Raw genomic sequence first — 14,906 nt, 5'->3', positions numbered from 1 at the left:
AGAGTTTGCACTGTAGGACCCATGGAACGACCCACAACCGGTACACATTCTCTAGCATGACTTTGGTATTTGGTCAGCGACTGTCACTAAGGGAAGATATTTGAATGAACAGCAGAACCCCATACAGCTACAACGACAAATGATAGTCGTGCTACACTACCTGGCCATGCACTACTGCCAACTCGTCTAAAAATGAAGGACAAAAGTCAATGTAAGCTGTGGTTTGTATCTCAAAGAGAGGGTAAAACTCCCACTTACGACAGATGCGTTTTGACAAACATGTCTTCATAAGGATAGAGTCCCTGCCCTAAACGAATGTCCTTGGATTGTAAAATTCTACTTTTGAGCCGAGCCCATTGTTATTGAAGTTGTCCAGACAACAGAGAGGACTGAGGAAGAAGAGCAGCATCCACCGTCACAGGATCTGCAGGCCCTTGAAGGGAGGAGTCCAAATGCTGAGGGAGCTCTAGTCAAATCGGAAGCTACCTCTGAGGAATCTTTTGAGGGGAAACTGGAGGTTAAAGCAGGCTCATTTGAGGCTGCTGTCCAGGTAGAGGAAGGTGAATACCCCTCTTGATAAAACATGGTCTGTACCAATCCCACCAGGGTACGAATGTAAACATCATTATTACCTGCTACATACTGTCATCATGGCTTATATCAACTGCTGTTCCATTTCCACCATGTGTAGCTAAGCATAGTCCCATCAACATGTCAGGCTGTTGGCATACTGTTTCAGTGGGGAGATATGTGTACTGTGACTCTTGAGGAAAATACATTCCACTCGCTCTGTTGCTGTGCTTCATTGCAGAATAATGGAATCACAGAATATAATTGGTTTCTGTCCATTTGCAATAGCAATACATGTCCTGTCTGTTCCTTCCAGATGCTGTACCCCCTCCTGATGATGATGGTATATTTTCTCTCTTTCCGTCTTAACCATCAGCCTGTAACATTCACTAGCCTATCCACTGACCTTTTTAATGTCGTTACTCATAACAGTTGATGGATCTCAGAACACGGATGTGGAATCTGAAATCCAAGGTTTGTGTGACTCAGACTAATAGTGAATGATAGAGGTAGTCAAGAGCTTGTAGTGCTCTTCTCTCCACTCACCTCAGTCCATGTAGCATCGTTGGTGTCGGCCACACAGAGACAGATCAAATGCCCGAAGAAGACATTACACATCCGTTGATCAGTAAAAAAATGGACTAATTTTCAACTTTGGCTGTCTTATCTCTGCAAGCCCTCCAAAGTATGAACCCATAGAAGAACTCTTGGCCCAATCCGTTTTGGATGGATACTAAATCGGCACCAGCCTCTTTATCCATTATTTCGTGTAACTCGTTCTTATCATTCTGATTTGGAATTCAATAAAAAGCTGTTATTCAGATTCAGAGATCTTATCATAACATTGATTTATTTTTTGTATTGAGATTGCTCTGCCGCACAGGTTATGATAATACCTTTGGAAAGATGAGGCAATTGCTAGGCTCCATTCATTTTAATACTATACCTTTTAACCCTACTGTGATGGCTCTTCCTTCTGAAAAGGCTGGAGAGGTCAAAGCAATGGCAGGACCAGTAACCTGCTTGGCCCAGTGCTTCCTCTCCTATTCCCATAGAAAATGTTTCTTAACTAGACCCTGGATGTTTCTTTGGGGGCCTTGAGAACCACCCGAAAAGGTAGCAGGAGCGTTTCTGGCAACTGTACAAACTGATACGACCCGCCTGGGGAAAGTAATAATGGGGAAGCCCTGGATTGGCCCACTACCTGCCAATTAAAGCATTCTGTACCTGTCAATGGCCACAACAGCAATAGGCTAAAGCACATAACTGCAAACCGGCTTAGTTTGAAATGCCATCAAGCTCAGTTTAACCCTAGTTAAAAAGCTTCTGCTGTACAGTATGGTGTGACTGCCTTCCAAGTTTCAGTATTTATTCTCTCTTCCTCAAGCTTCATGTCAATGTAATTTCAGCTGCTGTCCCTCTCCCCCCGATATCAGATGATTTTATCCCAGGTATGTTTTACATCTCTTAATGAAATGTGACAACAATTATAAATCACATGCTATGTCATAGCAATGGTTTGCACAACATGTTATAATAAATCACAAAATAGGCTCTTTTACATACTCGTACTGTAACCGAGTGGCGCAGCGGTCTAAGTCACTGCATCTCTGTGCAAGAGGCGTCACTACAGTTCCTGGTTCGAATCCAGGCTGTATCACATCCAGCCGAGATTGGCAGTCCCGTAGAGCGGCACACAATTGGCCCAGCGTCATCCGGGTTTGGCTTGGGTAGGCCTAAAATAAGAATTTATTATTAACAGACTTGCCTAGTTTTATATAAAGGTTCAATAAATGTCAAAATATATATTCATTAGAGATGCATCTCTCCCGTTTTTAAGATTATTAGATACAGTACCAGTCAAAGGTTTGGACATACCTACTCATTCAAGGGTTTTTTCTTTAGTTTTACTATTTTCTACATTGTAGAATAATAGTAAAGACATCAACTATGAAATAACACATATGAAATCATGTAGTAACCCAAAAAGTGTTAAACAAATCATAATATATTTGAGATTCAAATTAGGTCATCAGATGCAGTACTCCTTGGTCAAATAGCCCTTACTCAGCCTAAAGGTATCCTTTTGAAAAATAAATTATAGTCCCACTAAGCGCAAAGCAGACTGGATGGCGTATTGCTGCAGAATGCTGTGGTAGCCATGCAGGTTAAGTGTGCCTTGAATTAAAAATAAATTGTGATTAGTGTCCCCAACAAAGCACCATCATACCATCTCCTCCATGCTTCACGGTCTGAACCACACATGCAGAGATCATCCAGTCACCTACTCTGCGTCTCATAAAGAAAAAATATCACATTTGGACTCAGACCAAAGAATCATTTTCCACCAGTCTAATGTCCATTGCTAGTATTTCTTGACTCACACCCAGTCTTCTCTGAACAGTTGATGTTGAGATGTGTCTGTTACTTAAACTCCGTGAAGCATTTATTTGGGCTGCGTTTTCTGAGCCTGTTAACTCTCTAATGAACTTATCCTCTGCTGCAGAGGATAACTCTTTGTCTTCCTTTCCTGTGGCGGTCCTCGTGAGAGCCAGTTTCATCTTAGAGCTTGATGGTTCTTGTGACTGCACTTGAAGAAACTTTCAAAGTTCTTGACATTTTCCGTATCGACTGACCTTTTATGTCTTAAAGTAATGATGGACTGTCGTTTCTCTTTGCTTATTTGAGCTGTTCTTGCCATAATGTGGAAAGCTGTCATCGAGGCAAAGGGTATTGACTTTTGGAATCATGTAGTAACCAAAAAAAAGTTAAACAAATCTAAATATTTTATATTTGAGATTCTTCAAAGTCGACACCCTTTGTCTCTGACAGCTTTCCACACTCATGGCATTCTCTCAACCAACTTGAAGAATCTCAAATATAAAATATATTTTGAGTTTTTTTGGGTTACTACATGTTTCCAAATGTGTTATTTAATCATTTTGATGTCTCCACTATTATTCTACAATGTAGAAAATAATAAAAAGAAAAACACTGCAATGAGTAGGTGTGTCCACTTCTGTCTGGTACTGTATATATTTATGATTATTTTTTGCTCAGAGCTTGGGGGGGCCAAAGAGAACCACGGGCCGCCAGTTGTGGAACCCTGGCCTAGGGCTGTTCAGCATGCAAAATGACATGTAGATCAATGACACTCAACACAGTTACGTGCTTAGTTCCACACTGAAGCAGAGGATGCACCAGTTGTCACAAAAGATGACTCATTTTCAGAAGGTAGGCGGAAAGTAATAGAAGCAAAACATTTTAGTAACGTTTGAGTTGATTTTCTGACCGCTACATTTGGATCGGTTTGGGGTCAGTGGACCAATACGATTGCATCTTAAACATTTTGAATCCAGAGTCGTTACATCCCTACTACTTATCGTACCAGTACCTTTATAAGCTACTCTGTGTTTTAGCATGATAGTTAACGTTTTTAAATGTTCTGTCCTGTCTCTCCTTAGATGATAGTAGAGATGAAGCAACACATCCTTATGGTTAGTATGTCTTCAATTTTGTTTTACCGTGTGTCTTTAACTCATTCATACTTACATGAGTCTGTTTTGCATTTATTTTTTAGAGGATGAAAACAATGCCATTGACATGAAAGGAGGTGAGATTCAGAATGTTTTGATTATTCATTGGCCAAATACTCTTCTACTCTCCTTCCTTGCCTTCTCCTTGGTTAACTGGTCTTAACTGTAACCTTGCACTGAATACTAAGCAGACATTTTTGCACTAAATAAACAGTGGATGTATATTTTCAGAATTGGTCGAGAAGGCACAGCCACAGCAGACACTAGGTAAGCCACAGTACTGATTCTACATTTATACGTTTCAATATGACCATTGGTGATGGTGTGTTTATTAGACGTTGTGAATGGTCTGTATCTACTTAGTGTATTTATGACGTGTTTTATTTGCTTGTCTTGCAGAAGAATCAAAGCAATACAAAAACCAACCAGGCTCCCCGGAGACAAAGGAAACAGGTGCATGCATGCACACACAAACACACACATACTCTGTCTCACACACAACACACACATACTCTGTCTCACACACAACACACACACACTCTGTCACACACACAACACACACACACTCTGTCACACACACAACACACACACACTCTGTCTCACACACAACACACACACACTCTGTCTCACACACAACACACACACACTCTGTCTCACACACAACACACACACACTCTGTCTCACACACACAACACACACACACTCTGTCTCACACACAACACACACACACTCTGTCTCACACACAAACACACACACACTCTGTCTCACACACAAACACACACACACTCTGTCTCACACACAAACACACACACACTCTGTCTCACACACAAACACACACACACTCTGTCTCACACACAAACACACACACACTCTGTCTCACACACAAACACACACACACTCTGTCTCACACACAAACACACACACACTCTGTCTCACACACAAACACACACACTCTGTCTCACACACAAACACACACCAATGGAATATCTTAGATAAGTCCCCAATCTTACATATGGCACTGAAATCTAATCTTTAGTACAACTGCGATACAATGCAGAGGCTGAATCAGTCCCAGAACCGGAGGCTGACGTGGAACCAGAGGTGGAATCTGTTCCGGAACTGGAAGCTGAATTTGTTCCAGAACTGAAAGGTTAGGAGTATAACACGTGTTCTACCATAGTCTGAAACCATTGGTTTCTAAAGGAACATTCTCACATGCTCCTGTGAATAGTGTTGATTTCTTACTGTAAGTGCAGTGTACCTGCTCACCTGTACGTGTGGATTGTAGCTGAGGAGCCAGTGGTGGTAGAGGACAAAACACCATAGGGAGATTCAGAACGTCGGCACACCAACAACACACACGTTCACGCTTTATTCTCAGTAAACATTTGTGCCGGATGTTTTTTGGGCGGTGGTTCCCATAGCTGCTGCAGCACCCCCTGAAGGAAAAACAAATGTAAAAAATGGTCACTTGTTGATATTTAATGAGTTGGCTGTAAGATGTTCAATAGACCTGTATCACTACATGACTAGGTATCAAATAAGCCTTGACTGATAAACCGGCCCGTCAGTACCCTCTTGTGGTCATTAACTGCAAGGACAATGTTGTGGTGTGAGGAACCCTGCCTACACAACAGTAGGGAAAAAACCCACTGGTCTGAAGATGAAGTGTGGAGTGCACTTTAAAAAGCCCCGCAGATCCCTGGCCTATGGCCTGTATCCAATAGGCCTAGTAAATTGTGACAATCAAAATCAAATCAAATCAAATGTATTTATATAGCCCTTCGTACATCAGCTGATATCTCAAAGTGCTGTACAGAAACCCAGCCTAAAACCCCAAACAGCAAGCAATGCAGGTGTAGAAGCACGGTGGCTAGGAAAAACTCCCTAGAAAGGCCAAAACCTAGGAAGAAACCTAGAGAGGAACCAGGCTATGTGGGGTGGCCAGTCCTCTTCTGGCTGTGCCGGGTGGAGATTATAACAGAACATGGCCAAGATGTTCAAATGTTCATAAATGACCAGCATGGTCGTATAATAATAAGGCAGAACAGTTGAAACTGGAGCAGCAGCACGGCCAGGTGGACTGGGGACAGCAAGGAGTCATCGTGTCCGGTAATCCTGGGGCATGGTCCTAGGGCTCAGGTCCTCCGAGAGAGAGAAAGAAAGAGAGAAGGAGAGAATTAGAGAACGCACACTTAGATTCACACAGGACACCGAATAGGACAGGAGAAGTACTCCAGATATAACAAACTGACCCTAGCCCCCCGACACATAAACTACTGCAGCATAAATACTGGAGGCTGAGACAGGAGGGGTCAGGAGACACTGTGGACCCATCAGAGGACACCCCCGGACAGGGCCAAACAGGAAGGATATAACCCCACCCACTTTGCCAAAGCACAGCCCCCACACCACTAGAGTGATATCTTCAACCACCAACTTACCATCCTGAGACAGGGCCGAGTATAGCCCACAAAGATCTCCGCCATGGCACAACCCAAGGGGGGGCGCCAACCCAGACAGGATGACCACATCAGTGAATCAACCCACTCAGGTGACGCACCCCTTCCAGGGACCGCATGAGAGAGCCCCAGTAAGCCAGTGACTCAGCCCCTGTAATAGGGTTAGAGGCAGAGAATCCCAGTGGAAAGAGGGGAACCGGCCAGGTAGAGACAGCAAGGGCGGTTCGTTGCTCCAGAGCCTTTCCATTCACCTTCCCACTCCTGGGCCAGACTACACTCAATCATATGACCCACTGAAGAGATGAGTCTTCAGTAAAGACTTAAAGGTTGAGACCGAGTTTGCGTCTCTGACATGGGTAGGCAGACCGTTCCATAAAAATGGAGCTCTATAGGAGAAAGCCCTGCCTCCAGCTGTTTGCTTAGAAATTCTAGGGACAATTAGGAGGCCTGCGTCTTGTGACCGTAGCGTACGTGTAGGTATGTACGGCAGGACCAAATCAGAGAGATAGGTAGGAGCAAGCCCATGTAATGCTTTGTAGGTTAGCAGTAAAACCTTGAAATCAGCCCTTGCTTTGACAGGAAGCCAGTGTAGAGAGGCTAGCACTGGAGTAATATGATCAAATTTTTGGGTTCTAGTCAGGATTCTAGCAGCCGTATTTAGCACCAACTGAAGTTTATTTAGTGCTTTATCCGGGTAGCCGGAAAGTAGAGCATTGCAGTAGTCTAACCTAGAAGTGACAAAAGCATGGATTAAATTTTCTGCATCATTTTTGGACAGAAAGTTTCTGATTTTTGCAATGTTACGTAGATGGAAAAAAGCTGTCCTTGAAATGGTCTTGATATGTTCTTCAAAAGAGAGATCAGGGTCCAGAGTAACGCCGAGGTCCTTCACAGTTTTATTTGAGACGACTGTACAACCATTAAGATTAATTGTCAGATTCAACAGAAGATCTCTTTGTTTCTTGGGACCTAGAACAAGCATCTCTGTTTTGTCCAAGTTTAAAAGTAGAAAGTTTGCAGCCATCCACTTCCTTATGTCTGAAACACATGCTTCTAGCAAGGGCAATTTTGGGGCTTCACCATGTTTCATTGAAATGTACAGCTGTGTCATCCGCATAGCAGAGAAAGTTAACATTGGGTTTTCGAATAACATCCCCAAGAGGTAAAATATATAGTGAAAACAATAGTGGTCCTAAAACGGAACCTTGAGGAACACCGAAATTTACAGTTGATTTGTCAGAGGACAAACCATTCACAGAGACAAACTGATATCTTTCCGACAGATAAGATCTAAACCATGCCAGAACTTGTCCGTGTAGACCAATTTGGGTTTCCAATCTCTCCAAAAGAATGTGGTGATCGATGGTATCAAAAGCAGCACTAAGGTCTAGGAGCACGAGGACAGATGCAGAGCCTCGGTCCGATGCCATTAAAATGTCATTTACCACCTTCACAAGTGCCGTCTCAGTGCTATGATGGGGTCTAAAACCAGACTGAAGCATTTCGTATACATTGTTTGTCTTCAGGAAGGCAGTAAGTTGCTGCGCAACAGCCTTTTCAAAAATTTTTGAGAGGAATGGAAGATTCGATATAGGCCAATAGTTTTTTATATTTTCTGGATCAAGGTTTGGCTTTTCCAAGAGAGACTTTATTACTGCCACTTTTAGTGAGTTTGGTACACATCCGGTGGATAGAGAGCCGTTTATTATGTTCAACATAGGAGGGCCAAGCACAGGAAGCAGCTCTTTCAGTAGTTTAGTTGGAATAGGGTCCAGTATGCAGCTTGAAGGTTTAGAGGCCATGATTATTTTCATCATTGTGTCAAGAGATATATTACTAAAACACTTGAGCGTCTCTCTTGATCCTAGGTCCTGGGAGAGTTGTGCAGACTCAGGACAACTGAGCTTTGAAGGAATACGCAGATTTAAAGAGGAGTCCGTAATTTGCTTTCTAATAATCATAATCTTTTCCTCAAAGAAGTTCATGAATTTATCACTGCTAAGGTGAAAGTCATCCTCTCTTGGGGAATGCTGCTTTTTAGTTAACTTTGCGACAGTATCAAAAAGGAATTTCGGATTGTTCTTATTTTCCTCAATTAAGTTTGAAAAATAGGATGATCGAGCAGCAGTAAGGGCTCTTCGGTACTGCACGGTACTGTCTTTCCAAGCTAGTCGGAAGACTTCCAGTATGCTGTGGCGCCATTTCCGTTCCAATTTTCTGGAAGCTTGCTTCAGAGCTCGGGTATTTTCTGTGTACCAGGGAGCTAGTTTCTTATGAGAAATGTTTTTAGTTTTTAGGGGTGCAACTGCATCTAGGGTATTGCGCAAGGTTAAATTGAGTTCCTCAGTTAGGTGGTTAACTGATTTTTGTCCTCTGGCATCCTTGGGTAGACAGAGGGAATCTGGAAGGACATCAAGGAATCTTTGTGTAGTCTGTGAATTTATAGCACGACTTTTGATGTTCCTTGGTTGGGGTCTGAGCAGATAATCACCTTACATCACTGCTGAGAAATGTACGCTCAGGTCACACCTTAAAATGAATTATTCAGTTTATTCCTGGTTGTGTGCCATTTTATCAGTCCTTCATCAGGCCTCTCAGTTTTATTGAGATCTGTGAGATTTGTTCAATATGCAGTCCACATACGTCATGAAAAAACAGACCTACAATGTCAAGTGTCTATTATTGCAGAGTGTTTGTAATGCTATGTATTGGTCAGTGAGAGACTTTGAAGCCACCGGTCGGCCATATTGGCCCTCCCCAGAACAAGCAAGAATGACCTTAAGAATGAATGGAATTCTACAGTATTTCTATTAATTGTTTCAAGGACAAAATGACATGTAGTTTTTGTTTTGGGTGAAGTGGGTACCGTAATATTAGAACTTTCAAAAAATGTACTTTGAGGAAAATGTTTTATTATTTACATATATAATTTGTATGTTTAGCTCACATAATATAATTTAAAAGTTGGGTGTCTGTAATAAAATAAACATGGCAAAAACCAATGTAGACATTAATAAATGCATTTAATGGTAGGGGAGTGCCAAGATGGAGGCTTCAGCACAGTCATCTAGTGTATACTATATATAAATCATTGGTTTGCTGCTGTTGGTGTTATTGTTTACTTTACTGTGTTGGTGGACACCAGTTTATTCTCAATATAATCCTTTATATAAACCGTTGTTTTTTTCCAAGAAAATCATTATGCTTTTTAAACCAGATCTGTTCTTGGGGCTTAAATGTGTCTTTCTTTATAAGAACTATTGAAAATGTTGTAATGTTTTTTTAGACCATGCTTTAGTTACATGGATCTGAAAATCTTTATTCAATATGTGTTATTTGTGCTGCCACAGTATGTTGCTAGCATTAATTTGTCTAGCTGTCATTTTTCTTCCCTTTGTATATCTTTCAGAAAATGCTGAGGACCAGCCCAAGGATAAGCTTAAAGAAAAAGGTAATTGCTTATTTTATCTATATTTTTATGGCGGACATGAGCTTTACAGAAGCAAGATAGCAATGGGTGGTCGACCCTCCTGGAGAGCTAAGGTTTTGTTCCACCGCTACTGACGCACCTACTAATTCTCCTCCTCGGGGACCTTGATTTACTGAATCGGGTGTTTAAGTGTAGGCCTGTAGCAAAATCGTGCACATGCCGAAACTCTGCAGGAGGGTTGTTCACATCCGTACCATAGTATTGTAGTTATTGTCCTCCGTCGACATTACGCTGTGTCAGTCGTTTAATTGTGAATACTGATGTCATTTGAAATGAGTCACAATGAGGAAGTGACTTCAGAGTAGAAAATAACCGTGATTACAGTGTGCTCTGCCATTTTCACTGAGAAACTGCATACAATAGTCACATGCTGAGGTTGCAGCCACACACTTCGATTTTTTTGTTTAACCTTTATTTAACTAGGCAAGGCAGTTAAGAACAAATTCTTATTTACAATGACGGCCTAGGAACAGTGTGTTAACTACCTTGTTCAGGGGCAGAACGAGAGATTTTTACCTTAGATCGAATCCCCGAGCTGACAACCTTCCGGTTAATAGCCCATCGCTCTAACCACTAGGCTACCTGCCGCCCCTGGTTGGAATGATTGGTTGGAATGATCCAACCAACCCCTCAGTAAGGTTCTGTTCTTCGTTTCAGCCAAAAAGAAGAAGCCTAAACTCCTGAATAAATTTGAGAAAACGATCAAGACGGAGATTGACGCTGCTGAGAAGTTACGTAAAAAGGTAGTCTGGTGTTGTCCTCTTTATAAGCCTGTGCAAGGTTTTTATTGAACATGTTATCTTGAAAGTAAATGACTGAATCAATGCTGATCTGTTGTCTTGTTTCACCACCCAGGGGAAAGTGGAAGAGGCTGTCCGGGCTTTTGAAACTCTAGTGCTGCAGTATCCTCAGAGTCCCAGATGTCGCTATGGGAAAGCCCTGGTGAGAACGACGTCTCAATTTTCCTGGTTTATTTTGAACTGGTCAAACAATTTGTAACCGTTTAACACTTAGTGTTTTACACTTTAACAAAACACTTAAATACTGTATACTATGAGCATAAACAAATTGCACCCATGTACAAATAGGGAAAATACCTGAAATGTTGTAGGGCTCATTACGTGTGCTATGTGAGTTCAGGCTGAGGATGGCCTGGCAGAGAAGATGCTTAGCAACGACATGCTGCAGAAGGCCATCGGCACATACAAGGAGGCGTCAGAGCTGCCCAACGCCACACCTGACCTCATCAAGGCCACACTGAAGAAACGGGCTGAGCGTCAGCAGTTCCTCGGTAATACACTGGTCCCAGCATGCTGGAGTGACCTCGCGCGCATGCACACAAACACATATTTTTGAAGGGAGAGAGGATATTATATTGTCCATTTCTCCTGTGTACTTAGTTTGAATACCAATTTGGACTCAGATTAATAGAAAAGGGGTTGTAGTGGTTGTCTTTCTCATGTAGATTTAATTGATTATATATTTTTTATAACTGAGATTTCTGGGGAGTCTGGTTGTACATAGGGTGACTTCCCCCCCCCCCCCCCCCCCTCTCTCTCTCTGGTGTAGGTCGTATGAGGGGTGCCTTGGCCACGTTGGAGAAACTGGTACAGATCTTCCCTGAGGACATGGCCCTGAAGAACGATCTGGGCGTGGCCCACCTGCTCATCGGAGACAACAACAGTGCCAAGAGGGTCTACGAGGAGGTGAGCCAAAGTCGTCACCATATTGGTGAAACAATGTGTAGAAAATGGATTGCTATTGTGTTGCACTTTTTCACCCATGTCTGTGCTTCAGCAAACACAATTGAAATGTGATTGTAATTTGCAAGATTACAAGTAAATTAAATGAGGCCACTTTCAGTAGGGAAGCTTCAATGAGTGTTATTGTTTGATTAACAATTGATTTTGAATGATGTTTCCCCGGTAGGTGTTGGCCACTGCACCAAGTGACGGCTTTGCTAAAGTCCATTACGGCTTCATCCTCAAATCAGAAAACAAGATAGCAGAGAGCATCCCATTCCTCAGGGTAAGTACTGTGTGTTTTATAAATAATACATGAATCATGATCACACAGATTCAAACCACTCTTCTGATTCTGAACCCCCCCTCTCTGCACTGAACCCCCCCTCTCTGCACTGAACCCCCACCTCTCTGCACTGAACCCCCACCTCTCTGCACTGAACCCCCACCTCTCTGCACTGAACCCCCACCTCTCTGCACTGAACCCCCACCTCTCTGCACTGAACCCCCACCTCTCTGCACTGAACCCCCACCTCTCTGCACTGAACCCCCACCTCTCTGCACTGAACCCCCACCTCTCTGCACTGAACCCCCCCCTCTCTGCACTGAACCCCCCCCCCCTCTCTGCACTGAACCCCCACCTCTCTGCACTGAACCCCCCCCCCCCCCCCTCTCTGCACTGAACCCCCACCTCTCTGCACTGAACCCCCCCCTCTGCACTGAACCCCCCCCCTCTCTGCACTGAACCCCTTCTCTCTGCACTGAACCCCTTCTCTCTGCACTGAACCCCCTCTCTGCACTGCAGGATGGTTTGGAATCAGGAGACCCTGGCACAGACGACGGCAGGTTTTACTTCCACCTCGGAGACGCTTTACAGAGAATGGGAGACGACAGTGTGAGTTAAGATCAAACTCAGACACCAAGCTTACACCAATACTGACTCAACACCAGCAGTATTCACTAGAGTAACTTTACTTTGTATGGTAACAGTATGACTTCTTGTGATTACTCTTTTTCTTCTGACAATAAGAAAAAACAGATCATTTGAAAATACTGTGTGTGAGTTCCAATGTGTTGGTTTTTGAATACTACATGCACCATGGTCTTCTCCTTTCTCAGGCCTACAAGTGGTATGAGAGAGGGCACCAGAGAGGTCACTTTGCCTCCGTATGGCAGCGATCTCTTTATAATGTGGACGGTCTCAAAGCCCAGCCGTGGTGGACGCCCAAGGACACTGGATATATGGATCTAGTCAAGGTACTGATGATGGTAGACGTGATAATGTCTCAGCTGGTTGTCTTTTCTCTCTGCTAGTTGATTGATCAATGTCACAGAGTTCAATAAAGCCTAGAGAGATGACTTCCTCTCTGTTCCATTGATCACTTCTGTGACAGCGTGGGCAGGGACATCTGAAGAACGATCTGGCTTTAATGGTCGTTCTTCCCCTGAGCAAGGCAGTTAACCCACTGTTCCCCGGGCGCCGAAGACCTGGATGTCGATTATGGCAGTCCCCCCCCCCCCCCCCCCCCCCCCACACCTCTCTGATTCAGAGGGGTTGGGTTAAATGCGGAAGACACATTTCTGTTAAATGCATTGTTATACAACTGACTAGGTATCCCCCTTTCCCTAATGTAATCTTATAATCTCCACCTGGCACAGCCAGAAGCGGACTGGCCACCCCTCGGAGCCTGGTTCCTCTCTAGGTTCCTTCCTAGGTTCCTGCCTTTCAAGGGAGTTTTTGCTAGCTTTGTGCTTCTGCATTGCTTGCTCTTTGGGATTTCAGGTTGGGTTTCTGTATAGCACATTGTGACAACTGCTTAAAAAGGGCTTTATAAAATATATTTGATGAATTGATTGAATATAGAGGGCTGCCTGCGTCTTAAAGTAGCTTTCTTCTTCGTTTGAGTTTTGAACGGGCATAAAGCTGACCATGTATCCCCTTTGCTGTACCTGAGGAAGACCTTCGAAATAAACTAACGTGTCCTACCTCTGTCTATGGAACAGACTCTGGAGAGGAACTGGAGGATCATCAGGGACGAGGCCCAGTCTGTGATGGATAAAACCACTGGCCTCTTTGTTCCAGAGGAGGAGAACCTCAGAGAAAAAGGGGAGTGGGGCCAGTTCACCCTCTGGCAGCAAGGTAAAGCAATCAAACCCTTCACAACTAGCACCTGGCAAGTTCCTATCGTACAAATACACTGAACTTAATTGAAATAAAAAAGTGCCTTAGGATTAGGGGTTAGTGGTGTCTGAACCTGGCCTCTATTTCCTTGTTTCTCTCTCCTGGTCATGCAGGCAAGAAGGCAGGGGAGTCCTGCCGCAGTGTTCCAAAGACCTGTGGCCTGTTGGAGCGCTACCCAGAGGCTACAGGCTGCAAGAGAGGACAGGTAGGTCACCCCTCCGCAGACGTGACTGACATGCCAACTATTAGGCATCACGCCAGCCAGCTCTGCTGTAGAGCAGGGGATGGACAGACAGTCTGGCCCTGCAGGCTCCTACTGGAGATGGATGGAGTTATAAAGGCACTATGCTGCACTCACTGCAATTTATTTCAATTTCTGTTGCAAAAATAGGAAATGTTTGTATTTTGTGAATGTGGTTGACCAATGTTCCTTTGAGCTAATAGGTTGCTTAAAAAAATAAACAATAAAGTGAGATTTTTTTTAAAAACATACTTAATTTTAATACTTTAAATTCAGATGTGTTCACTTTCTCTGGGTGTATGACCGCCCCGCTCTCGCTCTGTCTCTCTGGGCTCCAGATCAAGTTCTCGGTGATGCAGCCTGGTACTCACGTCTGGCCCCACACGGGGCCCACCAACTGTCGCCTGCGCATGCACCTGGGCCTGGTCATCCCCAAGACGGGCTGCAAGATCAGGTGCACCAACGATACCAGGTAACACCTTCCACTGCCATCAACGTCAAGCCTTTTTACATCTAATAACGTCACCCACTTGTTCGTTTTTGGTACAGTGTGAGACTTACCATAGGAGTGCTCAGTACCTAATATCACTCAAGACTAAGTATTGCTGCAAAATGTCTAACTTTATCTTGTCTGATCTTGTGGACTGTAAGTCTTTGCATCCATAGCTCCACCTATGAATTTG

At 43.6% G+C, this 14,906-nt stretch overlaps 1 protein-coding gene across 12 annotated transcripts in view; it reads left to right on the top strand.

Moving 5' to 3' along the window:
- LOC109909819 (aspartyl/asparaginyl beta-hydroxylase) overlaps window positions 1-14,906 on the top strand; it is a 48,210-nt gene that overhangs the window by 30,904 nt on the left and 2,400 nt on the right. For 2 of the 12 annotated variants that reach the window (XM_031796739.1, XM_031796738.1), the window contains exons 6-24: window positions 887-913; window positions 1,003-1,044; window positions 1,980-2,021; window positions 4,035-4,067; window positions 4,151-4,183; window positions 4,338-4,373; window positions 4,506-4,559; window positions 5,164-5,256; window positions 9,978-10,019; window positions 10,716-10,801; window positions 10,914-11,000; window positions 11,199-11,349; window positions 11,628-11,764; window positions 11,988-12,086; window positions 12,606-12,695; window positions 12,920-13,057; window positions 13,805-13,940; window positions 14,096-14,187; window positions 14,562-14,695. In XM_031796739.1, the coding sequence (XP_031652599.1) occupies window positions 887-913; window positions 1,003-1,044; window positions 1,980-2,021; window positions 4,035-4,067; window positions 4,151-4,183; window positions 4,338-4,373; window positions 4,506-4,559; window positions 5,164-5,256; window positions 9,978-10,019; window positions 10,716-10,801; window positions 10,914-11,000; window positions 11,199-11,349; window positions 11,628-11,764; window positions 11,988-12,086; window positions 12,606-12,695; window positions 12,920-13,057; window positions 13,805-13,940; window positions 14,096-14,187; window positions 14,562-14,695 (1,552 nt within the window). Of the gene's footprint in view, window positions 1-886; window positions 914-1,002; window positions 1,045-1,979; window positions 2,022-4,034; window positions 4,068-4,150; window positions 4,184-4,337; window positions 4,374-4,505; window positions 4,560-5,142; window positions 5,257-9,977; window positions 10,020-10,715; window positions 10,802-10,913; window positions 11,001-11,198; window positions 11,350-11,627; window positions 11,765-11,987; window positions 12,087-12,605; window positions 12,696-12,919; window positions 13,058-13,804; window positions 13,941-14,095; window positions 14,188-14,561; window positions 14,696-14,906 lie in introns of all 12 variants that reach the window. The other 10 variants (XM_031796736.1, XM_031796735.1, XM_031796741.1 and 7 more) reach the window with 9 other exon arrangements.

Source organism: Oncorhynchus kisutch, linkage group LG18 (assembly GCF_002021735.2).
Source record: "Oncorhynchus kisutch isolate 150728-3 linkage group LG18, Okis_V2, whole genome shotgun sequence".
NCBI classification, from domain to species: Eukaryota; Metazoa; Chordata; class Actinopteri; order Salmoniformes; family Salmonidae; genus Oncorhynchus; species Oncorhynchus kisutch.
This window is presented reverse-complemented; position numbering and strand designations above follow the sequence as displayed.